Source organism: Trifolium pratense, linkage group LG2 (genome assembly GCF_020283565.1).
Source record: "Trifolium pratense cultivar HEN17-A07 linkage group LG2, ARS_RC_1.1, whole genome shotgun sequence".
NCBI lineage: Eukaryota > Viridiplantae > Streptophyta > Magnoliopsida > Fabales > Fabaceae > Trifolium > Trifolium pratense.
Genome location: NC_060060.1, coordinates 17330038 through 17357777, shown reverse-complemented (window position 1 = coordinate 17357777; position 27740 = coordinate 17330038). Strand labels below are relative to the sequence as shown.

The window sequence follows — 27740 nt, the reverse complement described above, 5'->3', positions numbered from 1 at the left end:
ACAATTAAATTTAAATTAGTTCTTGATATTTTTATATTAAAGACAAATTAGGCGTCAAAAAAATTTGCGAGATATTAGAATGGATTTTCACTCATAAATGTAATACTTAAATCTAGAGCTAGGTATACGGACCAAGGTCCGCGGGCCAACCCGTTTAACCCGCAGCCCGCGCGGTCTTAAGACCATTTTTTTTTGGCCCGTTTATATTTTTGCCCGTGTGGGTTGGACCGTTAAAACTGCGGGTTATGCAGGTTAAATCCGCGGGTTCGTGGGTTAGCCCGTGACCCACATTCTTTTTTTATATATATAATTAATTATAAAATTTACCATTTATAAATAATTTGGTCCATATCCAAATCGAACACTTTTATGAATTATGATTTATGATGTGACGAATTGTAGAAAAATATGAATGTGATGATGATGATGATGAGAAAGATGAACCAAGTATAACTATTGATCATTGATGAGATCTGCCGTCTGTTGTTTTGGGTTTGTAATCTTAAGCCCTCTTGTTTAACTATTAGACAGTTTATCTTTTATTGTTTTAATGCAAAATAACACAATTTAATCATATGCTTTAATGTAGGGATTTCAAGTGTTACAATGGAGGCATCAAGCAGGAGTGACTATTTTCCTTCAGTTTTCAATTAGTTAATTATATACATTACTGTTTTGTTTTTGAATCGGTTGGTTGTATTAGATTTTTGGTTGTACTTTTAATATTGGTTTGGACTATTAAATTTCTTTTTTATATTTTGAACAAGTTAAAGTTCTTATTCAATATCATCTGGGTTTATTTTATGGATTTGAGGTATGTGTGGAGAAATAATTACGATAAAAACAAGTTGAATTTGATTTTAGTTGCATTACTTTCAAATATATAGAAGATAGATAAACTCAATGATATATCACAAACTTTATTTATTTTTATTTGTTAGTTCAAATTATAACATAAAATTATTAATAATATAGTTTTTTTTAACTTTTATTATATCAATATTTTACTAATTTTGTTTATTTTTTTGAAAAAAGTTTTTCTTTGTAATAGTCCGCGGGTTAACCGTTTAACCCGCGGGCTTACGCGGACCGAACTCGGACTTAATTTTAAAACTCGTTTATATTTGATGACGGGCATGTTCGCCCCGTTTAATATGCGGGCTTATGCGGGGCGGGTTAAACGGGGCGGGCTAGCCCGCATACCCAGCTCTGCTTAAATCTGTTCTCATTTTTGTCCATTGCATCCATGAGACATATTGCTTCCAATTTAATATTCTCTTCACATATTCTTTTAGGGATGAGAATGAATATGGTAAAAAAAAGTATTGAGGATGTCTTAGATCATATATACATTTTTCATTAATAATATTACCAGTGTTTCTAGTCATGGATAGAGGATCCGGATTCCGTGCAGTCGCTTTTTCGGTGCAATCATGCAGTCAGGACATCTATAGCCGTCCGATCAAGATCATATGGTTATAATTTAAACTATTATATATTGACTGCATTTGTTTAAATCATCCGATCGTGATCGGACAGCTATTAAACGACTGTATGGAAAAATGACCGCAACAGATCCAATTCCATGGATAGAGCAACATCTACGACATTGGTGGCTAGTCATGGATGAAGTCAATGGAGGTCAAAAGAAATCAAAAGACTAGTAAAAATTGATAGATTGACATGTAGTCGCAATTAGAGCTATTAGTGTTTCTAGCTTGATTTAGTTGATGGAGTCGGAAAAATAGGTACTTTGTTTCTCAAATTGGTCGGTTCAAACTGATTAAGATTCAAACTATTTTTTAAAGTAAGATTCAAACTTAATGACATAATTATTATTAATAAAAGTAAAAATATTTGCACCGCACGCTAGCTCAAGAGCTTGTATACATCACTTATGCTACCAATATATGTAATAGTACTCTCATGTCTATTTCTATTAACACCTTTTGAACACAAAAAAGAGGGGTTTATAAAAAAGAACGAAGAGAGAGAGTATCATCTATCTAATAATAACACCAATTTAAATATAATCAAAGTTAAAAGCTATTAATGAAAAGTATAGACATTACTCAAAAAAAGAAAAGTATGGACATATATGTTCAATCTAGCTAATGCTATATCTATGTAACAAAATAAAAATAACCAATGTTATATCTCCTGGGAAAATCTAAATTCTTTTATCATATCAAGATTTGAACTTGCCCTAGGTTTATACCCTTCCATCAACCGATTTGACTTGAATCTTAATCCACAAGCATTGCATAAAGTATTTCTCCCCAAAGGTCCATTCCTCCATTGAGTAGTGTCCTTAGTCTTACAATGACTACAAATTCTTTCTTTATAATTATCTATCTTCTTTGCTTTGAGACCCTTATCTTTACTCTTCTTAACTTTTAGACCCTTCTCTTTACTTTGAGACTTCACATTATTCTTCGGTAGATTCTCATGATTCTTGATATGAATATTAGCCAAACTTGTATCAATATTACCCTCTTGATTTATTTGAACATTTGACATATTTTCTTGTGGTATTCCTTCACCCAATTGATTGAATTTGAGAGTTTCTTTCTCTTGAGTGTCACAAAAAAGCAAATAATTCAAATCTTCTTGCAAACTTTTCTCCATGGTTTCTGAAAAAGTAGGGTACCATTCCAAATTTTGTAGTGCATCATGTGGGATATAACAAAGTTGTTCTCCAATTTCTTTCTCATTGTATTGGGAGCTTGAGTAGTAGTGGTGGTACATAGCCATAGTGATTAGTGAGTGTGTCACGAAACTATTGAAATTCAATTATCATAACTAGTGTATATATATACCGCCAAATTATAACTGAAATACCACAATATAAGGAACAATCCGTTTTCTTTTTTAGGGTTTGTTTGTTACAAACTTTGGAATAACATTACCAACAATATAGGGTGTGCTGTTTCAATTTATCTTTTAAAGAATATAGCGTGTGTTGTTTCAATTTATCTTTTGTAGATTCATAAGAATACAGTAATAGAAATAAGTAAATAACATTCTCCATTCAAATTTATTAAATTTTATTTCTGCGTATAAAATCTTTATGGGAAAGATTCACCAAAAAAAAAAAATCTTTATGGGAAAAGAAAAACTTTTTCAAAAAAAAAAGGGTGAGAATTATAAAATAAAAAATCCTATGAAGATTAGGAATAAAGGTTCATATTTAAATTTAGAGTAGCTAGATATTACTCCTTAATTACACTTCCTTCCCAGTTTCCCTCCCCTCTTAAGTTAAAATATACACTACTCCACTCTCTTTTTGACAAAATATATTAGTGAAAATTACATTCTCCTCCCTCGAGAGAAGCTTGAATTTTCGTCCACTATCCTCATATATTAAAATATAAATTTGTCTCCTTTAATAAACACTCCATTTAAATAAATAAAAATTTAAAATAAAGTCCACATGTGCATGCCATGTCATCGACAATGAAGATTCCATGTACAATTGGCAATTTAGGGGGTAATTGAAGGAATCTTCAAATTGTAGGGGGTAATCACAATTTTTTATTTTGCAAGGGAGTAAAGCAAAACTGTCATATTTTGCAGGGGATAAAACCCTATTTACCCTTTAATTTTTGAAGTAATAAACACTCCATTTTAATTTAATCATATCTTATAAGCTCATATTAAAGGGAAAAAAAACCTATTTAGAAAAAAGAAACTTTCAATTTTACCTATTATCTCACATAAAAAATTAAATATTCATTAAACATAATTTTATGTCATTTCATATTTATATATGCTAGTTCAATTGCTAATCTCAATACTATAAATTCAATTAGTGATCCTCTATTTTTTGACAAACAAAGTCAAAGTTGATTATTATAAAATTAAATTGTGTAATTTAAAATAATACTTTACGTATACTAAATGACTTAAAATCATTAATAATAATCTATGAACTAATACTTGAAGTGTACCGAATTACTTCCGATCATCAATAATAAACTCCAAATTAATATTTACATTAGTATATATATATACGTATACTAATTGACTTATAATCATTATTATAATATATTTGAATTAATACTCTACCTATAAATTTATTTTTTTCGGGTTGAGGTGGGTCACGACCAACCTCAGCCAGGGACGGAGGCACATACAGAGGCACATGCAATAGTATGAAGGCACGTGCCTGCACAAATATTTTGAGAATTTTTTACTAGTATATGTTGTTATAAATATGTGCTTAAATTTTGACCAACACACATAGAAAGATGTTAGGATTAGAGGCACTAGTAGAGTGTGGGGCACATCCATCACACACAAATGCAATCACATCCCATATCTCATCTCATATCTCATATATATTAAAATAAGGAAAATTCTAACTAACGTTACTTATGAAAAAATCATTCAATATTCTCAAACTATGTTAAGTTGTAGAAAATATTTGTGATATATTGTTATGCCGTCAAAAATAAAATTTCATATATTTGTGTGTGTATACATATATTTGTGTGTGTATACATATATTTTTTTTTTTTACGGATGTGTGTATACATATATAATGCTACAAAATTATATATGTGATGCAAATTAGAATTTAGGAGGCCTATACTCAACCATAAAAGATAGTTTGAGAGTTGAGGTTTGCACTACCTTATAAAGACTATATATGTCACATCTCTAGCCAATGTGAGACTTCTAACAGTGCCACACTGATGAAAATTTATGGCTCCGTCACTGACCTCAGCCCACCCCTAGTTCTGGGATTGGGGTTTGCTGCAGTAATTAATGACACAATTTCCCAAAGTTTTCTATCTCAGTCGTACAGTGTAGATCGGACAGTTTATATTAATAAAGTACAAAATATGTTAATGTGATCTCAATCGTACAGTGTAGATTCGACGACCATAAATTAAAACTGCTTCAAAACTGTGGGAGATTCCACGGCAGGAAATTTGATTCCTGGTATCTGGATGAAAAAAACTTCCACTTGAGGGGAGCATAAAGAATTGAATGACTCACCACTTGAGGGGGAGATTGTTGTGACAAGTGTTAGGTGAATGAATTCCTACGTTATTTAGAAAAGTAAAGGTTGAACACTCAACTCCCTTGTGACCCAACACCTCTAACTCAAAAAAATCTCGTATATATCACCTATATTACCCATATAGATCTGTATCCTCTCCGTCCTTTCCTCTCGTATTTTTCCTCCTAACCTCATTTCAACCTTTCACTCATCTCTATGTACATTTCTCAAAAAGCTATTAATGAAAAATATAGACATTACTCAAAAAGAAAAGTATGGACATATATGTTCAATCTAGCTAGTGTTATATCTATATGTATCAAAATAAAAAAACCCAATGTTATATCTCCTGAAAAAAAAAAAATCTAACTAATGCTTTATCCTCCTCCTTTTGTCATAGATGTGAAAATCTAAATCCTTTTATCATATCAAAATTTGAACTTGCCTTAGGTTTATACCTTCCATCAATCGAGTAGTAGTTAAAGTACATATATAGCCATAGTGAGTGTGTCACACAATAAGAAACTATTGAAATTCAATTATCATAATTAATATATATTCCCTTTTATCCATATAAGATGTTGTTCAATTTGTCTCGACGAGTATTTTCGAAATATAAAATTTTCATAATTTTTTATAAAAGATAATTAAAGATATTAGTGATCAAGATTGTGCATTGGCATATGTGCATAAATCTAATACGACTAATAAAAAGGAACGAAGGAGTAGAAACTAGCGGCAAGACAGACGCGTCTGTCTGTGTGATCCATATTTTCTATTATGGAAACTTATGTAAAAAAAGACATGTCTTATGTTATGACCTACCTTAGTTCGGCGTATTCGTGATCTAAAAAATATGAACTGGCAGGTTCATATAAATGATACTTGGTGTGAAGGGAACATATCGGTGAATACCTTATCTTAATTTTGATGCAGCTATGTGTTTGAACACAAATTCATGTGAGATGGGTAATATTGTTGATGTGAAAGTGGACTTTATGATGCAAATATGATACGACGTGATCAACAAAAGGAACAGAATGCTGCGACTAAATCTTCTTTAGAGCCATTGGATACACTTTTGGAGGAAAAAGCTACGAAACTTGCTGTTTTTGGGCATTGGCTTCGCACCCATGAGGAGGAACTTGATTTCAATGATCCACTATTGGTGCATTATAAGGAATGACGCACCCATTCGAATTTGTTACAAATTTAATAAATTTATGCGTGAATTTATTACAAATTTAATAAATTTATGTTTGAAGGATGTTTCAATTTATCTTTTGTAGATTGATGACAATAAAATAATACTCCTCTGTTTAGAGATGTCAAATGGGTTGTGCCAGTCAAAATAAATGGGCTGGACTGGCCCGACCCGGTTATTATTGGGCTAACATTTATCAAGCTCGGCCCGGCCCTTGTGGACCAACTGGGCAAATGGGTCAACCCGACCCATTTCATTTTACTTTTCTTTTTCTTTTTATTCAATATTTTTTATATTATTTTGATGTATTAATTCTTCATAATTATCAATTTTATTGAGATATTATTTGATGCAAGTATAAATAATTTTTACATCAACACTAAATATCAATTAAACTCTAATTTTAGGTAAATATACCCCCTTTTATTAAGCTTACACATTTAAATATATTTTTTTATAATAATTTATCAATTATATGATAATTTTTCATTGATATTATTTTTACAAAAATCACAAAAATGTATTTTATCAATTAAATGATGGGCTAATGGGCCAGCCAAAAGCCCGATGGGCTAGCCCAACCCAGCCCGATGTCCATATGGGCTAAATAGGTTTGGCCCAAAAAAAGCCTAATTGCATTTTGGGCTATGTTTTTTAGGCCCAGTCCACCCAATACCGTGGGCTAATGGGCCGACCCATCAGTTCGGCCCATTTTTGGTCGGCCCATTTTTTACAGATCTACCTCCGTTCCTTTTTATTGGTCATTTGGGACTTTGATCGTAATTTTCTACTAATATATAAAAATAAATATTAGCATATATATGATGTTATTCAATTTGTCTCGACGAGTATTTTCCAAATATAATTTTTTTAAAATTTTTTTATAAAAGATAATTAAAGATATTAGTGATCAATGTTGTGCATTGACATATGTACAGAAATCTAATACGACAAATAAAAAGGAACATAGGATCCATATTTTCTATTATGTAAACTTATATAAAAAAAAGACATGTCTTATGTTATGGTGAGTTTGTTAATAAAAGATTTTTGCTGCTAAAAAAAAAATCAAGGGTATTGTTGGTATTATGAAAAGTTCACACCAAAATTTTTATTCTCCATGCAAATTTATTTCTGCGTAAATCTTTATGGAAAACATTTTCAACAAAAAAAAATTGAGAAAATTCTTGTGAAGAATTGTAAAATAAAAACAAAATTCTATGAAGATAGGAATAAACTCATATGTAACTACCAATTAACTTCCCTATTATAAAGGTTCATATTTAATTTAATTTTTTTTTTTTAAGGAAGTTCATATTTAAATTTAGAGTAGATTACTCTTTCAAAATGCTTAAATTACACTTCCCTCCCGTTCCCCTTCCCTCTTAAGTTACACTATACACTCCCCTCCCCTTTTTGACAACAAAATATATTAGTGAAAATTGTTGATGTTGATTGAAAATATATATACATGTTGGAAAACACACATTAATGAGATTTGTGAATATTGTCTTAAAATATATTTCCACAATATTTTGTTTGTTTTTAAATTGATTATGTTTAAAAATAAATGTTTATATTTTTGACAAAATTTTGGTTGTTTTAAAACTGGACAGTGGATACGTTTAAAAACACGGGAGATTCTGTTTTATATTAAAACAGGTTTGGTTCCAGGATTTAAAGGTTTATATTTTTATAGAGCTAATTAATTCTCCGTTAAAAGGCGCACTGGTCGAAAACACTTTAAGGTTATATCTGATTTTTTATTTTTCTCTTGTAGAGTGTTGTGAGATGTAGTTATGTATTTGTTTTGGAGAGTGTGGGTGTATTAGGTCGTGGGAAGGTTGAAGGTAGTCTGTGTGTTGTAACATTTTCACATAGTGATATTCTTTGGTTGTCGGTTCTGACAACGGCCGTGGTTTTTCCTCCGGTTCTGGAGTTCTCACGTTATATTCTTGTGTTGTTGATTGTGTTCTTTTATTTTCTCCATGCCTGTTATTTCCCAACAAAAACTCTCCTCCCCTCAAGAGAAGCTTGAATTTCCGTCCTATCTCCTTGAATAAACACTCCATTTTTTTTTATTTTATTTTTCGACAGTAAAACACTCCATTTTTGTTAAGCTATAAACACTTCATTTTAATTTAATCATATCTTATAAGCTCATATTGAAGGAAAAATAACCTATTTAGTAAAAAAAACTTCCAATTTTAACCCTATTATCTCACATAAAAAATTAAATATTAATTAAACATATTTTTATGTCATTTAATATTTATATATGCTAGTTCAATTGCTAATTTTACTCAATACTATAAATTCAATTAGTTATCCTCTATTTTTTGACAAACAAAGTTAAAGTTGATTATTATAAAATTAAATTGTGTAACTTAAAATAATACTTTATGTATACTAAATTACTTTATATCATTAATAATAAACTATAAACTAATACTTGAACTAATAATATGTGTACTGAATTACTTACAATAATCAATAATAAACTCTAAATTAATATTTACATTAATATTTGTATACATACATATACTAAATGACTTTTAATCATTATTAATATATTTGAATTAATAATCTACTTATAAATTTTTTACTTTTGCTTGAAGAATTGAATGACTCACTAGTTGAGGGGAAGATTGTTCTGAGAAGTGTTAGATGAATGAATTCCTTATTTAGAAAAGTGAAGGTTGAACACTCTTGTCCCTTATGACCCAACACCTCTAACTCAAAATATTGTATACATCACATATGTTATTCATATGAATTTGGATCCTCTCCGACTCTTTCTCTCGTATTTTTCCTGTGCACTCGTATCTCTCTCCACTATATTTTTTTATTCTTTATTAACCAACAACAACCGTTACATTGAAGAAAAAAATAGATGACTGAACACAAAGAGAGAATCGAAAGAGTAGCTGGTTGTACTCCTTTTAATTTTTAACTAATTAAATGGCCTCAACGTTTGTTTCCTTTAATTCTGCAAACAATACTTACCCATTTTTCGTTTGTTAGGTAAAAAATCACATTTTTTTTTATAAAAAAAAAAAAAAAAACACATTGTTAGGTAAATAAGCCACATTGTTATATGGTTTTACCTTCACTTTCGGATGCTAAATATGATGCTACAACAACTATAAACACTTTCATTTCGGTTTATGTCACTACTTTACCTTCTTAAAACTCTTTTAGGCATCTCTCATTCATTCTTTTTTTCATAATAATTAATATCTCTAACTTATATACACTATACTATAGTTCTCAGTTTCTCAACATATGATCCTGCTTGATTGGTGCTATATAACAAACTAGCAAGGTTGTAGATCCACATGTTTAGTAACAACCATAAAATTTAATGTTTTATTTAATTTCACCTAAAGTTAGAAACTAACTTCAATAAAAATAAATAACAAATGGTAGTAAAAAAACACATCAAAATCTTAGCATAACTGCTTAACTACTATTGGATTTCAATATGCTACATTCAGCAATCCAAACATCCTCGTAGTTAGGGAATCGGTGTCTGTTGGATCAAAATCAAACAGTTTGAAATTTTAATTTTTTAAAATAATTAAAATATGGGCCGTTTGATCTTAACTCGACAACCTTCAACATTTCTAATTGCGCGAATGCATGAATGAGTGACTGCGGTAAATCGAAATCCTATTATTAAAACAACCTATGATATCACCACCAAAACCTCACCTGTCCAATGAATTCGGAGCAATTACAAAACACTTGTCACCACTCTCAAACACTAACAAACTAAACTCAAGCACGTGTCTTTCTTCAATCAAATCTTTCTCATTATCACATTCTTTAAACCCCATTTCAAAATTTTGTTTTGTTTTGTTTTTCTTTTAGTGAAAAACAAGGTACATGATTATGACATTGGTTATCAGAGAAAGAAGACATAGGCAAGCTCTAAGGCTTTCCTTACCAAAACCTCAAATTCCATCTTCTTCTCATAATTTTCCTAACCAAACACAAATGCCATCATTGATTTTATCACCATCTTCTCATGGAATTAGAAGCCTCTCAGACCTTGAAAAAGTAGCAGTACTAGGCCATGGAAATGGTGGAATAGTCTACAAAGTTCATCATAAGAAGAATAATTCGTTTTATGCATTGAAAGTTTTAAACTTTGATCAAAATGGTATTGGATTTCGACAACCACCAACACTAGAAGCTGAGATTCTCAAAAGGGTTGTTGATTCACCTTATATTGTAAAGTGTCATGCAGTTTTTCACAATCATGCGTATGTAACACCGACACTTCAGACTAAAGGTGTGTCTGGTGACCTTAGTTTTGTTATGGAATATATGGAAGGAGGATCATTGCATGATATCTTGCAACAGCATCATAGGCTTCCTGAGGAAGTGATTTGTGTTTTGGCTAAGAGTGTTTTGGAAGGGCTTAACTATTTGCATGGTATGAACATTGTTCATAGAGATATTAAACCTTCAAATTTGCTTGTGAATGAAAAAGGGGAGGTGAAAATAGCAGATTTTGGTGTTAGTCATGTAGTGGAAGGTAGATTTGAAGCAAATGATATGAATGCAGGTACATGTGCATATATGAGTCCAGAAAGATTTGATCTTGAAAAATGGGGTGGTGAAAATGTTGATGAATTTGTTGGTGATGTTTGGTCATTAGGTGTTGTAATGTTGGAATGTCTTTTAGGTCATTTTCCTTTGATTGGTCCTCAACAGAGACCTGATTGGGCTACTTTGATGTGTGCAATTTGTTTTGGTGAGAGGCTTGAGATGCCAGAGAAAGCTTCAGAAGAGTTTCAAAGTTTTGTTAGGAGGTGTCTTGAGAAGGATTGGAGAAAGAGAGGAACTGTTTTGGAGCTTCTGAAGCACCCTTTTGTGGAAAGAAACTTATGTTGTTCTAACAAAGGGATGGGGGACTATGTGCTTTGTAGGTGAAGTTCACTAGATTTTGATGAGTTTTTTTTGTTCTTGTTTTCCAAAATTTGATTTGAGGTTTTTAAGTTAGAACACTTCAGCTTTTATTATTTCAGACTATTGTGAAAGAAATTTTGAGTTGGATTTCGAATAAGAGATGGTTTTACTTGTCTTGGTGTTAGAGTTAGAATTAGCATTGACAATTTGTACACTTGTTAGTACCATTGATTAGTTTTTGGCTCTGAGTAGGAGGATACTCGAGTTTACCGTAAATTAAGATAGCAAAGAATGTTCAAATTTTTAATGGAGGATTCTAAATTTGCATTGGCCAGTTGATGTATCGATGAGTCATCTAAGATGACAGTATAATTGCTTCTTCTTTTTGTAAACACACAGAAATTGTTTTGAAAGTTGAGAATTAGGAAATGAGTTTATTGGATTAACTCCTTGATCATATCAAATAAATATATCATGCAGTATTCGAACTATTTATAAACAGGTTAAATATATAAATTAAAATACATAAATTTCGAAACAATCAATTACAATTAACCATTGATCCCTCAAACCTGAAGCAATGATACTACATACATTAAATGACACCAACTTATCTACCCAGACTAGAATGGCTAAGCGAAAATGCATGAAAGGCACCTATGCAATCATCAACTCATCATGTTCTTCCAGAACTATATATCACCGGAAGTTGTAGTAGCATAACGTATTCTATCAATGCAGCATAATATAACTCTTATCTGCAGAACACAACCACAAGCATTTGATGATTGAACAGCGGTTTGGTGCTTCGAGGTGACAGAGTTTCATTCAAACTATTTTGGAGGAGTAAAATTCCAATTCTTTGAAATTTCAGTAGGCCTATGGAGATGACCACCTGCATCAAAATATTCAGAAGAAACAAAGCTTAAGTGTCTTAGGCCTCCTAGGTCAATGTAAAGAAGGGATATGCTTGTCTAGTATCTAAAACATGGAAAGGAAACCGATGCGAACAATATAACCATAATTGAGGAACTTCAAAAGAGTAGTATTCAACTTCCTATGATACTATCATTCTGCTTATTTCAGAGACATCAGCAAATGAGGAGGATATGGGGTGGGGCAGGTCTAAAACATTAGCATAAACATGCAAACAGCACTTGAAGGTCTTTATCGCATGGAAGTTTTATAGGAAAATATAAAATCTAACTAAATATCACAGTATAGATGCACAATCATCCTTAATGCAATGCCACTTTCTTTCATGAAAACATTAGTGCCTGGACTCAGAAATCTTGCAGCTTGACCAAACTAGATTTCAACCATGTACCATGACAGTGATTTGTTTTTAAGATAGAAACTAGGGCCGGCTGGTACATGCCAGAGTTGATAGTTATCAAATTTGATTTAGGAATATATATTTAGTTTGATTGTCGTGTCTATGAAAAAGTGCACACCAGTACTCCTATATACATATTTTTTTCAACCACATTTAGAATGAGTTCATTTAGTTTCAACACGATTAAATGTATGATTATGAGGAAGGACTGAAATAAGTAGCATCAATTAGCATAATGCAAGAATTAACTATGAATTAGGATATCTCAAGTTTAAATCGGTGGAAACAAAATGCATCAACATAGTGCTGTAGAATACTCTAAGGAACCCAAAAAATATTTAAGATACATCAACAAGGCGATTAAACAGTTGACATACTAACCACCTCGACGTGATGCAAGGTGGATCCGAGAACGAGGTTTTTCAAACTTCCAGTTATCTTCATCCAAGGATTTTACCTCCTTGTCAAGTGCAGCCATAAGATCTGCTTTTAGCACTGCAAAAATAGCAAATCAGAATGTCAAAACACATGTTATGTGCAAATACAAGAAGACCAAACAAAAGAATCATTTAGGCCCTATATTGTGTTGGTAACCATGATTATGACAGAGTATTCAATACACAAATACAGAAAGACCTTACTGATATGAATCCTAACCAGAACAAAATTTAAGGCTACATAGTACTAACTCAAACAAGAGAAATCCAAACCACAAGCATCAAGAAACGACTAATTCACATTGAACATTTAAATGAAGTAGCTCTAAACAATAATTTTTCAGAAAACTCGGCAAATTTGAAGTCTCCCTTTGTCCCCCTAAACCCTCGCTTCTCCTTTCCATCCGAACTCTCAAACAAAACCTAAATAAATAAATAAATAAATAGATAAAAACTGGCCCGAAAGAGAGCCATTCATGAATTTCTCCATCTCCACCTCAGATAGTCTTATTTGAAACGGACACTAAATGTGGACACTTCTCCCAACATAGGTCCGCCACATTGTGAGAGACTAGCCTCTTCCGCTAGACCCAACCTCCCAGCAGTATCTCACCCACCAACATTACTAACAACTAAAAACTCACATTTGTGATTAAGAAAAATAAATATTCAATTTAATCTCTCTCTCTCTCTCTCTCTCTCTCTCTCTAACTCACGTTTGTAGAGAATCCAAGTTCCTCTACTACTTAGGTAATGAAGTATATAAAAATATATTTTCATTTACTTTGGAACTACTCATGAAACATAGGGAAACACTATCAAATTCATACCCATTTAGAAATTACTGTAAAGTTTCAATTTTTAACTTAAATCAAAACAAATAGACTAGAAATAAAGTGAATTGAATAAAGCCCACAAAAATAACGTTAAAGATGTGATTAGGGGAGAGTGAATAGAGAGGTAACCTAGCATGGCTTCATCTTTTCGCTCTTCCGTTGAGATATGAATCATATGATCATAAGGAAAATTAAAATCGTCAGAAACGGCAGCGGTGCTTATACCTCCGACTCCACCGCCGATGACCGCCGTCGTTGAAATTGATGAATGAGCCGGTGATGAACTGTTCATAGTTGGTTCTCCACCAAACCCCGGAATCAGTTTTTGTATAATGAATGAATCTGAATAGCTTACAATGAGTGTAATGATAAAAGTAGAATCCAACTCAGAAGAAGAATCGAACACGACAACGATGAGTGGTAGATTATTTATGGGTAACAGAAGAAGTGTAGCAGTTTTGCAAATATACTAAACCAACCAACCAACGGTTAAATAAGACTAAACTACCGTCACTGTGATTTTAAACAGGTCTATTCGTAAATATCTCAAAAAGAGAAATGATATTTGTACCACTTTTAAATAGTCAAAGTTAATAAAATGAAAATGTCAAATTTCATATAATTATTTTTGAACAACTTTTAAACAATTTTTTTTCCTCATACTCTCGTTATATTCTTATTATCTTTACTCATTTCTTTCTCTTTATTGTATCATGGGTCATCTCAAACCCTCAAAAATACTTAACAAAAACCTATAATAAAATATACCTAACCTATTAGGAACTAAATCCTCCCAAATGTTGAAAAACATGGAAATCAAAAATAGATAAAAAAAACGGCTCGAAGTTGAATTATGGTGAAATGGTGATAAAGAGAGGAGAAAACTTATTTTTTAATTTTAGTTAAGTAGTTTAGTTGCTGAAATTTCCAATCTTAAAGTGAATAAATGAGGTGTCTGAGATTCGAACCCCGACCTCAACATATATAATGTGTTATCCCTATCAACAGAGTTAAACTCATAGGGACATTTTTTTTATTTCTAAATTAAACAAATTATAAAATGTTTTCAAAATCGATTATAAAATGTTTGTAAATTTAATATATAACACTCAGAATTGGTGGCGTCTACGGTGAGGGCTCAATTAAGTCTCTCACCGGTGTACCACTAATTCTAACCATTGGATTAAATAATCATACATGATTTCATTGGACACTATCACACTAGATCTAATCTTCCTCTTTGCATTCCCTTTCTTTCTCTCTCACCCATCACACGCCCTGTACATACATCTCTCTGCTCTCATTCGTGAAACTTAACTTCAGGGGTGAAATTCTTTGAGAGCACTTGATCATGACTTGAGAATGAATTTAATTGATTTAGTTTGTGAAATCGCCTCTGGTGGAAGAACCTTGATAGTATTATTGGGGGAACTCTCTTTCAAGGAATCTCTCTTACGTTCCTCTTTGTTCAAAATTGTTTCCTTCTTTTTTTTTTCTTTTTCCAGTTAAGATGAAACAATAAGTAGACATTGTAGGAAATTATGCAAAACCCAGATCCATTTTTAATTTTGAAGAAAATATTGTTCACACAAAACCCAAACAAGAATTGTCCGCATTCAAGATCAAATTGAAATTGGGCAAAACAAACCCATAAATAATGTTTTTTTTTCTTTTACGTTTAAATAATGATTTTTTAAGGTTGGATTCAGATATATGAAGCTTGAATTTAAGATGAGAGGAAGATGAGGATGCTTGTTGCACGGGTGAGAGAAAGAAAGGGAAAGAGGGAGATTAGATATAGTGTGATAGTGTCTAATGAAATCATGTATGACTATTTAATCCAATGGTTAGAATTAGTGGTACACCGGTGAGGGACTTAATTGAGCCCTCACCTTAGACGTCACCCTCAAAATTATGATTTCTTTCAAAAAAAGTGAGACTCATTATTCATTAAGAGAGGTTGTAAGTTGTAACTGATGGATTATACTAATTCATCAGTTAGCTAAGTAGTTAGAAGTCAGTTTGTTTTGTTTGATCCTAGGTAGTTAGTTGGTTAGTCTAACTACCAAAAGTTGTTAGGAATTAGTTAGGCCAAAGGTAGTTACTTGTAGCTTAAGTAACAAGCATAAATACACCTTAGTGTATCAATTGTAATAAGAACCTTTTGCCCCTATTGTGGATAAATAAAAATTTCTATTTTCCCTAAGCTTTCATAATCAGTTTTTCACCAAAATCATCAAGAAACGTTTTCATCTTGTTAAACACAGTTTTTGCCAAACTGTGTGTGTGCTCAAGCTCAAGCCTTCCTCGCCTGTGAGCTTGCCTGCAGTGTGCGTGCCTGTGCCTACAATCCATCCTCTGAAGCGCATCAGAGTCAGAGGCAACACAACCTCTGAACCTTGCATCCTCTGAACCAACCAAACTCTTGCTTCTGCTGCGCCAACAATTGGCATCAAGAGCCTGGTTCAATCACAGGTAACAAGAGTGAATTGTGAAGGAATCAAGTGGAGAAACACAAAGTGAAGCTGTGTAGATTGATTTCTTGAAAATTCAAGATGAACACCCAAGGTTTTGGTACAAACATTCTGATTCTTGATGGAAAGAATTGGGATAGATGGAGTGCAGTGATGAAGTCCTTATTTGGAGCACAAGAGTGTCTTGAGGTAGTGGTGAATGGATACGATGAGTTGGGAGCAAATCCAACCAATGATCAGAGAAATACCTACAAAGAAAACAAGAAAAAAGACTGCAAGGCTTTGTTCTATATCCAGCAGAATTGTGATGCACAGCATTTTGAAAAGATTTCAAAATCAACTAAGTCCAAAGAAGCTTGGGATATACTCGAGGGTTACCACGATGGTGGAACCAAGGTCAAGAAGGTGAAATTGCAGGCCTTTAGGAGGCAATATGAGTCTATGGTGATGGAAGAGGATCAAAAAGTAAGTGATTTCTTCTCAAAACTCCTTGCACTTGTACATCAAATGCAAAACTGTGGAGAGACTGTCACTGATGAAATGGTAGTAGAGAAAGTGCTTAGATCCTTAACTCCAAACTTTGATAATGTGGTAATAGCTATAGAGTATGTGAAAGATACAGCTACAATGAAAATTGAAGAATTACAAAGTGCTTTGGAAGCACATGAGATTAAAGTTCTCAGTAGAGGTTCAGAAAAGAAAGAACAACAAGCCTTGCAAGCTCAAACCAACAAGAAAGAAGATAATGGCAAGAACTACAAAAAGAAAGGCAAAGATAAACCAAAGTGGCTTAAAGATCAGAGTTCAAAAACTGATGACAAAGCTGAATCCTCTAAAGGAGGAGGTTTTGCCAAAGGTAAAAACAAAAAGAAGAACTTTGATAAAAGCAAGGTGAAATGCTACAATTGTGAGAAGCTTGGCCATTTTGCAGATGAGTGTTGGTACAAGAAAGATCAACAAGAGGCTAATGTTGCAGAAGAAAGTGATGTAAAGTCAGTCTTGATGATGGCTACTATAGGGGATGAGTGTGAGAAGAATGAAGAATGGTTTCTTGATTCAGGGTGTTCAAATCATATGACACCACATAGAGAGTGGTTAACCAATTTTGATGCAAGCAAAAGGTCTAGTATAAAACTAGCAGATGGGAGAAAACTTGCTGCTGAAGGTATTGGTAACATAGTGATCAAAAGTAAGAAGGGAGGTAAAGTGATCATCTCTGAAGTGTTATTTGTCCCTGATATGAATTGCAATTTGCTCAGTTTAGGTCAATTGGTGCAAAGAGGGTTCTCTGTAAGTATGGAGGATAATGCACTGAAGCTGTTTGACAAAATGAAGAACTTGATCTTGATGTGCAGCTTGTCAAACAACAGAACCTACAAGTGTAGAATCTCAAGTGTAGATATGATGTGCATGTCTACCACAGTGATTGATGAGGTTGAAGCACTTTGGCACAAAAGGTATGGACACTTGAACTATAGAAGCCTCAGTGATTTAAATTCTAAGGAATTGGTGTATGGCCTGCCTAAGTTTAAGACTAAGAAGTCCATATGTGAGATATGTGTGAAGAGTAAACACAGTAGAAAACCTTTTGTAGCTGAAATGTCTAAGAGAGCTAGTGGTGTATTGCAAGTTATTCATAGTGACATCTGTGGTCCATTTGAAGCTGCATCATTAGGGGGAAGCAAGTATTTCATCACATTTGTTGATGAATACAGCAGAATGATCTGGTTATACACTTTGAAGCTAAAGAGTGAAGCTTTAGAAGTATTCAAGAAGTTTAAAGTCTTAATTGAAAAAGAAAGTGAGAAAGCAATTAAGATTCTGAGAACAGATGGTGGTGGAGAGTACACCTCAAGAGAGTTTGAGAACTTCTGTACTAATCAAGGCATTACACATGAAGTTATTGCTCCATACACACCACAGCACAATGGACTAGCTGAAAGAAGAAACAGAACATTGTTAGATATGGCAAGAAGCATGATTAAGCAGAAGAATTTGCCACACATGTTCTGGGGTGAAGCAGTACTTACTGCAGCCTACATTCTGAACAAATGTCCAACTAAGAAACTGAAAGTTGTGCCAGAGGAAGCTTGGTGTGGGAGGAAGCCAAGTGTGAAACACCTCAAGGTTTTTGGCTCATTATGCTATAAACATGTACCAGATGCTAGAAGAACCAAACTTGAGGATAAAAGTGAAATAATGATACTCATAGGATATCATCCAACTGGTGCCTACAAGCTATACAATCCAGTTACTCAGAAGGTTCACATTAGCAGAGATGTAATTGTGAATGAAGAAGAGAAATGGAAATGGGAGAAGGAACCAGTGTACAATAGTGAATTGCAGTCAACTTTCATCTATCCAAGTTCAAGTGATGAATCTGATGGAGGTGATGAAGGTGAACCTGCTGCTGAAACTATTCAGAATCAAGGTACTGATAGTGATGGTAATATGAATTTATCAAGTGATGATGATGATAGAATTCATATGATTGCAAGGACTCAAAGAACCAAACGTGTACCAGCTAGATTGAATGATTGTGAAGTTACTCAAGACAATGCAGTGAATGATGAGGGTGATCTCATTCACTTTGCATTACTAGCTGATTCTGAACCATTGAACTACAGAGATGCTTTGAAAAGTAATGTGTGGAAGAGGGCAATGGAAGAAGAGCTGAAGTCAATTGAGAAAAATCAGACTTGGAAGCTAGTTGACTTGCCAGACAAGAAAAGGAAAATTGATGTGAAATGGGTGTTCAAAGTGAAATTGAACCCTGATGGCACAATTTCAAAGCATAAAGCAAGGTTAGTTGCTAGAGGATTCTTACAGAAACATGGAATTGACTACAATGAAGTGTTTGCACCAGTTGCTAGAATAGAGACTGTGAGGTTGGTTGTAGCATTGGCCTGTAAGAACAAATGGAGCCTGTACCATCTGGATGTGAAATCAGCATTTCTGAATGGTCCACTTGATGAGGAAGTGTATGTGTCACAGCCTCCAGGTTTTGAAATAATAGGAAAAGAATCAATGGTGTATAAGCTGTATAAGGCACTATATGGCTTGAAACAGGCTCCTAGAGCATGGAACAAAAGGATTGATGACTTTCTGATTCAGATAGGGTTTAAAAGGTGTGCTGCTGAGTTTGGTGTATATGTACATTGCCCTAAAGATGAAGATATAGTCATAATCTGCTTGTATGTTGATGACTTGCTCATAACTGGAAGTAGAATTGCAGAAATTGCAAAAGTGAAAGATAAGCTCAAAAGTGAATTTGAAATGTCTGATCTTGGTGAACTTTCATTCTTTCTAGGAATGGAATTTATGAGAAGAGGAGATGGTATAGTGATGCATCAACAGAAGTACATCAGTGAACTGCTTGATAAGTTTGAAATGACTGAGTGCAAGCCAATTTCAAACCCTTCAGACACAAACTCTAAACTAGATGAATGCAAGGATGAAGAGGGAGTAGATCCTACACTATTCAGACAAATGATTGGATCATTGAGGTACTTGTGTAATAGCAGGCCAGATATCTGCTATGCTGTAAGTGTAATCAGCAAATACATGAATAAGCCTAAGAAATCTCACATGAATGCAGCAAGGAGAATTTTTAGGTATGTAAAAGGTACAATGAGGTATGGATTGCTATTTCCTACTGGTTTGAAGGATGATTGTGAAAGCTTGAGTAGCTATTCTGATTCAGATTGGGGAGGAGATGCAACAGATAGAAGAAGCACATCTGGATATGTGATGCTATATAATGGTGCTTCAATTGCGTGGTGTACCAAGAAGCAGCCAGTGACTGCTCTATCAACATGTGAAGCTGAATATATTGCTGGCACTTTTGCTACTTGCCAAATGGTTTGGCTTGACTCTGTGCTAAGGGAACTAAAGTGTGAACTGCAGAAGCCTTTGAAGCTTATGATTGACAACAAGTCTGCAATCAATTTGGCAAAGAATCCAGTTTCACATGGAAGAAGCAAACACATTGAGACAAGGTTCCACTTCATAAGAGAGCAAGTTATGAATGGAAACATTGTGTTAGTGTACTGTCCTACAGAGATTCAGCTTGCAGATGGTTTCACAAAATCTGTGAAACTTGACAGATTTGAGTTTCTAAGAGAGAAGTTAGGACTTGTTAGTACTTAGCCAACTTTGAATTAAGAGGGAGTGATGGATTATACTAATTCATCAGTTAGCTAAGTAGTTAGAAGTCAGTTTGTTTTGTTTGATCCTAGGTAGTTAGTTGGTTAGTCTAACTACCAAAAGTTGTTAGGAATTAGTTAGGCCAAAGGTAGTTACTTGTAGCTTAAGTAACAAGCATAAATACACCTTAGTGTATCAATTGTAATAAGAACCTTTTGCCCCTATTGTGGATAAATAAAAATTTCTATTTTCCCTAAGCTTTCATAATCAGTTTTTCACCAAAATCATCAAGAAACGTTTTCATCTTGTTAAACACAGTTTTTGCCAAACTGTGTGTGTGCTCAAGCTCAAGCCTTCCTCGCCTGTGAGCTTGCCTGCAGTGTGCGTGCCTGTGCCTACAATCCATCCTCTGAAGCGCATCAGAGTCAGAGGCAACACAACCTCTGAACCTTGCATCCTCTGAACCAACCAAACTCTTGCTTCTGCTGCGCCAACAGTAACCACAACTAGAACCAACAATCAAAGAACTGTTTCCATATTTTCGACAAGTCAATAACATTAATAACATTATTGACTTGCTGAACAAATGCATTTCACGGTCTACTTCAATGATATAGTAAGTTATGTTAATAGAGCTTGCAGCTGAGGAATCATGATTTATCTTCGTTTTGTTCAAGTTATAAATCCATTTTTTCCAGCATCTCCATATCTATTTTAAGAAAACTATTCCTCTCATGACATATGGTGAAATTCCACACCTGTTTTCTACAATTTTTCCCCTTTTATATATCCATGCAAGCTTGCAGGTGACCTTTACTAGTTAGAGCTAGACAAGCAGACTTTAATTCAGTTTTTGGAAAAGATCACAAATTCAAGAGGAGGAAAAATTATTTTCCTGAATCGAGATACTCTCTCCGGTCATAAATAAAAGTAAAAAGTCAAATGTAATTGGTCCAAATGCATTTGACTTTTTGGTTTTATTTAAGAGGGAAGTGATTGTTGCTAAGCGTTAGAACTTAGAAATGCCACTTTTTGAATTGCCTATACAGGTAAAGAATGAATTAACTATTTATTTTATTAAATATAAACAAAAACACGACTTACACAACAAGCAGGTTGTGACACATCCTTAAAATTCCAAACAACCAACATAAAGATGAGAACATACCCCCCCCTAAACAACAAAGACAGGATAGAGTCGGTGATTTCCCACGCCGTGTACTGAAACCGGATGAGACAGTGACAAAACCTAGTCATTCATGAGATTGGGTAAAACACTATTCAGTGGAAGTATCAGTGAGATTCTTTTTCTTTTCTTTTTTTGTTACATCAGCAGGAGAGAGTCTGCAGCTCAGTAAATACTGCATTTGATTCATAATGGACTAAGCAGCAACAATAATGATGATGATGAGAAGCACGATTCCAAATATCACCAGAAGCAAGCACGCCTAGATAGAGGGGGGAAACAACAAACAGACAAGAACATTTGAGATTGACAAAGAAAAATTACATTAAACTTTAAAAGATAAAAGAAAAAGACACGATGAGAAAATATCAAGATCATAAATAATCTACCTCAACTCTCATAATTAGAAAATTTAGCTGAAATCAATTGTAACAGGATTCATCCATCACAAGCTCAGGCCCTTGCCCCCCAAAACAAATCCCTTTCTTAATAGAAATAAAAATGACATGCACTATATGCAAACTCAAAATCATACTGGATGCAACCAATGCCTGCATACTATTAAATTAAGCTGAGTGTGACCGGGCCTTTTTCATTCCTAAAGTTATGAACCATATACTCTGTAGGCTGTAGCTTTATTTAAGTTCAGTACAATATGCGACAAAGATTTCAAATCACTAAGACATGGCATCTATATCTACTCAGAAGAATTCCCGCATCTAAATTAATATGGTGGGAAGAAGAGGATACTTAAAACCAACAATCCAATCATAAAAAGAAAATTTATCATCTATACCAAAGATGAATTTGATCTTTGTGTCTTTGAAGCTTGAACAAGTTGCGATTTTGCTTGGACAGTAGCTTCATGAGAATTCTCAATGTTGGTCCCAATATCATCTACAAAATGAAATTCTTAATGTCAATTAACTACTGTAGAAAAACATCAATTAACATAAATTAGTCTAGACCAGTAAAATTAGAGTTGATAGAGCATGCATAATTAGCAAAAGTAAATATAGGATGGGAGGAGACTAATTACCAATCATTGCTCCTTGCTCATGAACAAGCACAGCAAGATCTTTGAAGATCTCATTCACTTCACCTATCTGCTGCTGGATTTCTTGAATGCCTTGTTCTCTTTCCTCAATGATAGCCTCATTGAAGGAAATCTCATTATCTAAGGATATTACCTCCTGTCTGCAGCATGAATAATGCTAGAACTAAGGAACTAAAATAATGCAGATGGTTAAATTTGAAAAATAGCCTTCTGATAATACAAATGCAAGTTCAGTTTTTCATCAAACTTAATTTCATGTGGCAGAGTGTGGCCATTTTGATCATGTCACCACATTCTTTGTGCCACCCAGAAAACTTAAAAAGATGAATGTGGTGAGATGATCAATGAAGATATTATATGAAAAACTCAATTCCATTTCAGCCTAATACAACTTACATTTACATAAATAAATAATACAATAGGTCTGTCGAATTTAAGACGCGATCTTTTGACATATATAATTGATGTTGAGTTTTTCATATCAAATTTAGTGATGCATGAATCCCGCTTCCCGCCATTTATCATGTTGCTTTACTACCAACCCACACCAAAGAAAGGAAGCACGTCAATTATATTCTCACCTAAAATTTTTGCTAATGCTGAAATGCACATCACTCTAACATTTGATCTAAAATAAAATTACAGTCAAAATATTATTTTAACTCATCATATATTATATTGTAAACTATTATTATCTGAAGTTTATGAGGAAGGTAGAGATTTCATGATATTTTAAATAAATAATAAATAATATTGTGAAAATGGATCTGCAAATCACTTCATTCACTAGGAACTAGGAAGTAATGTACAAAAATCACCTTCTGGATTCCACAAGAAGGGCCTGCTGTTCTTGGCTTTTATCGGAACTAACACCTGCTTCGCTGACTGTATAGCTGCAGGGCAGAAAGAAAAGCCCACGCTATAAGTATTGCACATTTGTATGCATAGGTAATAGAAACTAGTAACAACAGCGCATTAGCAATCTTGTCCCTTCCACTATTAAACTGCAATGACATTTGGTCAGTCACCTGGATGGCTGAACTGCTTGTGGAACAAAAGGAGTGTAAGCTGTCTCCCTCTCAGCTGCAAGACGCTGTGCCTTCTGAAATTCTTTCAACACTGCCTGAAAATCTTTCGCCAATTTAGCATCTGCTATCTTCTTGGTTGCCTGCAAATACAATAAAGACATTGAAGATCTCTTCTCATTTTATTTTCAAGTAAACAAATTCAAGATCACGTCACAAGTACATCAATAAATAACTACAACAAACCCACTTGGGTTGGTCTGGTGGTATTGGCTTGGGACCTGGGAGTGTGCTCCTCCTTAAGGTCTCAGGTTCCATTCTCTCTAGCGCCAATTTGAGTGGGCCAATTTAGCTTATTCAAAAAATAAATAACTACAACAAACTGTGGTTGTTAGTATCTCATACATACGAGTTGTATCTCAATTCGATACAAAACTTTACCCAATCGATACATTACAAACCTCTAGTGTATATCTATTTGGGACATGAATCTCATGTTGAATCCCGATTCATTATTGATCAATTAGATTGACTAAGACAAAGAATGATCTATTCTCAGCATAGTCGGACACTCTTTTTTGTCAACTTTGTATTTGTTATTGATTTATGATACAAATTTTGAATTATTTTGAGTTCATATATGATATATCCTCTTATAATTTTGCCATGTCACTTGTTGTTACTTAACGAAGTCCTTTTTATTAGTAAAGTGTATCTTATGATTCATAATAAGATTTTATTACAATTCAAAAGATAGGTCTTCAATTCACAGTTTGAATCTCGATTTGATAACCATGCTGCAACAAACATTTATAGCAGAAGCATGGTTTTATTGCAGTTTACAACCACAATTGCAGTCACAGCGTAACATCTTGACTGCAATTGCAGTCTCATCAGCTATATTTATCCACAATTTTTCATAAAATTAGAATTACAATGCAAATGCAACCACAACTGCAACCCTGTTAATTCAAAAACTTGGATATAACATTCATTCAAAAACTAATAATTAATTTCACCTAAACCATCAATCAGATTACAAAGAAACTCATGCATTCTACAAATTGAACATAAGATACCATTAAACTAAGCTGATTTATTTGCACATTCAATTAAAATAGAAATATAGATGCTATAATTGAAAACTTGAGACTCACATTAACATCAGCATGGTGATCAATTTCACTAGCTTGCTTAAGTTTATCAGAAGTATCCTTTACCAATTGTCCAATATGAAGTCTCGTCTTATGCCTGTAAGTTACGAAAAACAGAGAACCGATCAATCCAATCGGTATCATAAAATTGAAGTAACCAACAAAATTTCCAATTCAACGATGATGAAACTATGAAAGCGATCGATAAATTGAGGAAACTATGTAGCGAGAGAGTGATGCAGTGATCTCTTACAGTTTCTCGCGAAGCTCTGGCGTGTCTTTGGGGGTTCCGAGAGTGTTAACGAGTCTCTGAAAAGTGGAAACGGCGGTGTTGATCTGGAATACGCCGGAAGCCACCGCTTGCGTCGGGTCTTGTTTGCCGTTGGTTAGGTTTCGGCGGCCGGATTGTATGTCCTGAAAACTCATTGTGATGAGTGCGTAGCGCTGAGTTTGTTGAGAAAATCGGTGAAATTGGAATCGGAATTTGGTGAAATTGGAATGTGAGGATTAGAGTAGAAGCGTGGAAATGGAATTGAATGTGTTGTTGTTGTTGTTGTTGAAGATGATTGATTGATTGAACATTGAAGTGAAGGTGGTGGTGTTGGTGCATGCGTACCGTACCGGGGAAGATTGAAACAAAACAACACTATGCCTTCATAGTTCATTCTCATTCCTTGCCACGTGGACCCATAACACACGTGTTTAGACCCGATATACACCTCGATTTTATTTTTTTATTAAAATTTTGGTTCCAAAAGACTTTGAAATCCATATAAGAATCGTTATCACATAAATTAAATTCGGATTCTTTTAAATAATTTATGTTATAAGGATTTATTAATCACTTTAACACAATGTCCTGATTATATATACACCGTTAATTTAGTCTTCAAACTATCACATGTTCGTCAATTTAATTTTTAAACTATTAAAATCAATTAGAAATCTATAAATTAATCTATTATCCAACTATTTAGTCACTAGACTATTAATTTAAATCAACTAAAAGGTCTTTGATCCTTTCCGGACTTGAGATGAGGATGATAGGTTGGTAGTAAGTTGTTGGGTGAAAATTGTTGGTGGTTGTAGATGGTGGTTCTTTGTTGTGAAGGCGGAGGTGATACTTGCACATGTTCCGACGATAAAGTCAGTAGACATTAAACGTGAAATGTATGTGTGGGGTTAGATAAAACATATTTTATCTAGCCCATAAGACAAGTTAAATAATATATGATCGAGACAAGTGTTATTTGATGGCATGGTGGCATGGTCAAGTGACCTACGTGTCCCTACCATGGAGTAATAATTTGTTTTCACAATGTGACTATTGTATAGTCTGCCTTGACAAGCATGTTTCGATTAACCCGATCCAGCACTCATATGGGCTTTACCACAGTCTGTAACAGTCCTTAAACTATTATCTCAGACTTGATTAGGGACCTTTTAGTTTATTTTAATAGGTTAGGGACTATATTGGTGAGAGAGTGCTAGTTTAAGAACTAAAATCGATGAATTATTCATATACAATTTGAATGTCGGAGATTTATTCATATACAATTGGTAATGACTAAAGCTAACTTTTTTTTAAGTAGCATAGTGACTAAAATTTCATGTGAATAAGTGGAATGTTTGAAGTTTGAACGATCCCGCATATATAATGTCGTTGTCACTACAAACTACAAACTAAGTTAAACTCACCCAGATGTCTACAAACAACTCTACCATACACATGTTAGACAAGCCTTTCACTCCTTTAAATTCATAGATTAATATAGAATTTAATTTATATGCACCGTCAGTGTAAAATTATTTTACACATGCATCCAATAATATACTAACAAATCATGTAAGATATTTAAAAACACATAATGTGTCACATTCAATGAATGATGTGACAACGCATCATTGAATGTATGTGTAAAGAATCTTTACACCGACAGTGCACAACAATTAAACTCATTAATATATCACATCACATATCACATCTCATTTAATTTTTTATTTATTTTTATTTGGTTTTCATTTTACTACCAGTATTCGGTCCATAGACCGCTTAATCTGGCTTGAGGATAGGTTATGGTATCAAGTGGTTACAGTCTATTCCTTCCGATTGAAGTTGCGGGGATCGAAATATGGTGCTCCCCACCAAGTTTGGTATTAATTAATCACCACTATACCAACTAATGATCGATTAATTTAAATGATGAAACCACTTGATACGTACAAGTTAACGATTGATACATCTCATTTAATCCCACCAGATTAGACGGTCTAGTAATCCGAATATTAATGATAAAAAAGGTCTAATTAATAAAATGATTTCATAAAAATATTTTTGATTTCATAATGATCTCTTAAAGAAAAAAATATCTAAATAAATTTTTTAAAGAAAATAAAGGTCCTTTAAAAAACATTAAGCCTAAAAAAAAATACAAATAATAAAGACGAAGTTTAGGATGAACTTGGATTGTGTCTATGGATTGAGACATTGAGTTAATCAAGTGAAGGTTTATTTATTTATTTTTTTGACTAAAAATAAAGGATATTCATTCATTCAAACTCATAGAGTACATCGATAATAGCGTAAAACGGCAAATTACATAAGCCTACATATATGACTATATTGAAGTGTCTGGAATGTCCATGCCCCCAGATCTGCAGCGTTGATGACACAAAAGTCGACATTGGATAGATTTGTACTTGATCGGATCTAATCCTACAACCTGAAACAAATGAACACCGCACAAAGACGGGAAAACAAAATACACCGCACAAAGACGGCACAACAGAATACACCGCACAAGGACGAAATAACAAATAACACAAAATCAAACAAATATGTGAAAAATCACACTTATTTAACAACGAGAAAGAAAAAACAATTTGGAGGGGTGATTTTAGGTCAAGATTTGACCTGAAATCACCCCTCTTTGATAAATTAAGAAGAAGAAAAAAGGTGA

At 33.6% G+C, this 27740-nt stretch overlaps 4 protein-coding genes across 5 annotated transcripts; 1 reads left to right on the top strand and 3 right to left on the bottom strand.

Moving 5' to 3' along the window:
* Positions 1-2151: 2151 nt before the first annotated feature.
* Positions 2152-2754, bottom strand: LOC123904290 (GATA transcription factor 2-like). Its single transcript, XM_045953973.1, has one exon. The coding sequence runs from the start codon at positions 2752-2754 to the stop codon at positions 2152-2154; it is 603 nt and encodes a 200-aa protein (XP_045809929.1).
* Positions 2755-10099: 7345 nt separating this feature from the next.
* On the top strand, positions 10100-11242 carry LOC123910867 (mitogen-activated protein kinase kinase 10). The gene has a single exon (XM_045962148.1). The coding sequence runs from the start codon at positions 10101-10103 to the stop codon at positions 11151-11153; it is 1053 nt and encodes a 350-aa protein (XP_045818104.1). The 5' UTR covers position 10100; the 3' UTR covers positions 11154-11242.
* Positions 11243-11599: 357 nt separating this feature from the next.
* LOC123908329 (protein SAMBA) lies at positions 11600-14227 on the bottom strand. 2 transcript variants are annotated; one of them, XM_045958946.1, is made up of 3 exons: positions 13868-14227; positions 12850-12960; positions 11600-12024 (listed from the first exon to the last, which is right to left on the bottom strand). In XM_045958946.1, the coding sequence occupies exons 1-3, from the start codon at positions 14028-14030 to the stop codon at positions 11963-11965; spliced, it is 336 nt and encodes a 111-aa protein (XP_045814902.1). In that variant the 5' UTR covers positions 14031-14227; the 3' UTR covers positions 11600-11962. The 2 variants fall into 2 exon arrangements, with proteins under 2 accessions (XP_045814902.1, XP_045814901.1); XM_045958945.1 differs by having other exon boundaries at positions 12847-12960; positions 13868-14225.
* A 7181-nt stretch (positions 14228-21408) lies between these two features.
* On the bottom strand, positions 21409-25451 carry LOC123910020 (syntaxin-22-like). Its single transcript, XM_045961041.1, has 7 exons — positions 25034-25451; positions 24784-24877; positions 23630-23769; positions 23420-23494; positions 22584-22741; positions 22341-22441; positions 21409-21806 (listed from the first exon to the last, which is right to left on the bottom strand). The coding sequence occupies exons 1-7, from the start codon at positions 25204-25206 to the stop codon at positions 21741-21743; spliced, it is 807 nt and encodes a 268-aa protein (XP_045816997.1). The 5' UTR covers positions 25207-25451; the 3' UTR covers positions 21409-21740.
* Positions 25452-27740: the final 2289 nt, after the last annotated feature.

Excerpts from the sequence above, each read along its gene's own strand:
- LOC123904290 (XM_045953973.1), bottom strand. The coding sequence starts at position 2,754 with ATGGCTATGTACCACCACTACTACTCAAGCTCCCAATACAATGAGAAA.
- LOC123910867 (XM_045962148.1), top strand. The coding sequence starts at position 10,101 with ATGATTATGACATTGGTTATCAGAGAAAGAAGACATAGGCAAGCTCTA.
- LOC123908329 (XM_045958945.1), bottom strand. The coding sequence starts at position 14,030 with ATGAACAGTTCATCACCGGCTCATTCATCAATTTCAACGACGGCGGTC. Across the intron at positions 12,961-13,867 it reads AAAAGATGAAGCCATGCTAG|TGCTAAAAGCAGATCTTATG; the intron begins GTTACCTCTCTA and ends CTATTTTTGCAG. Across the intron at positions 12,025-12,846 it reads CCTTGCATCACGTCGAGGTG|GTGGTCATCTCCATAGGCCT; the intron begins GTTAGTATGTCA and ends ATTTTGATGCAG.
- LOC123910020 (XM_045961041.1), bottom strand. The coding sequence starts at position 25,206 with ATGAGTTTTCAGGACATACAATCCGGCCGCCGAAACCTAACCAACGGC. Across the intron at positions 24,878-25,033 it reads CCAGAGCTTCGCGAGAAACT|GCATAAGACGAGACTTCATA; the intron begins GTAAGAGATCAC and ends CGTAACTTACAG. Across the intron at positions 21,807-22,340 it reads AAAGATCAAATTCATCTTTG|GCGTGCTTGCTTCTGGTGAT; the intron begins GTATAGATGATA and ends CCCTCTATCTAG.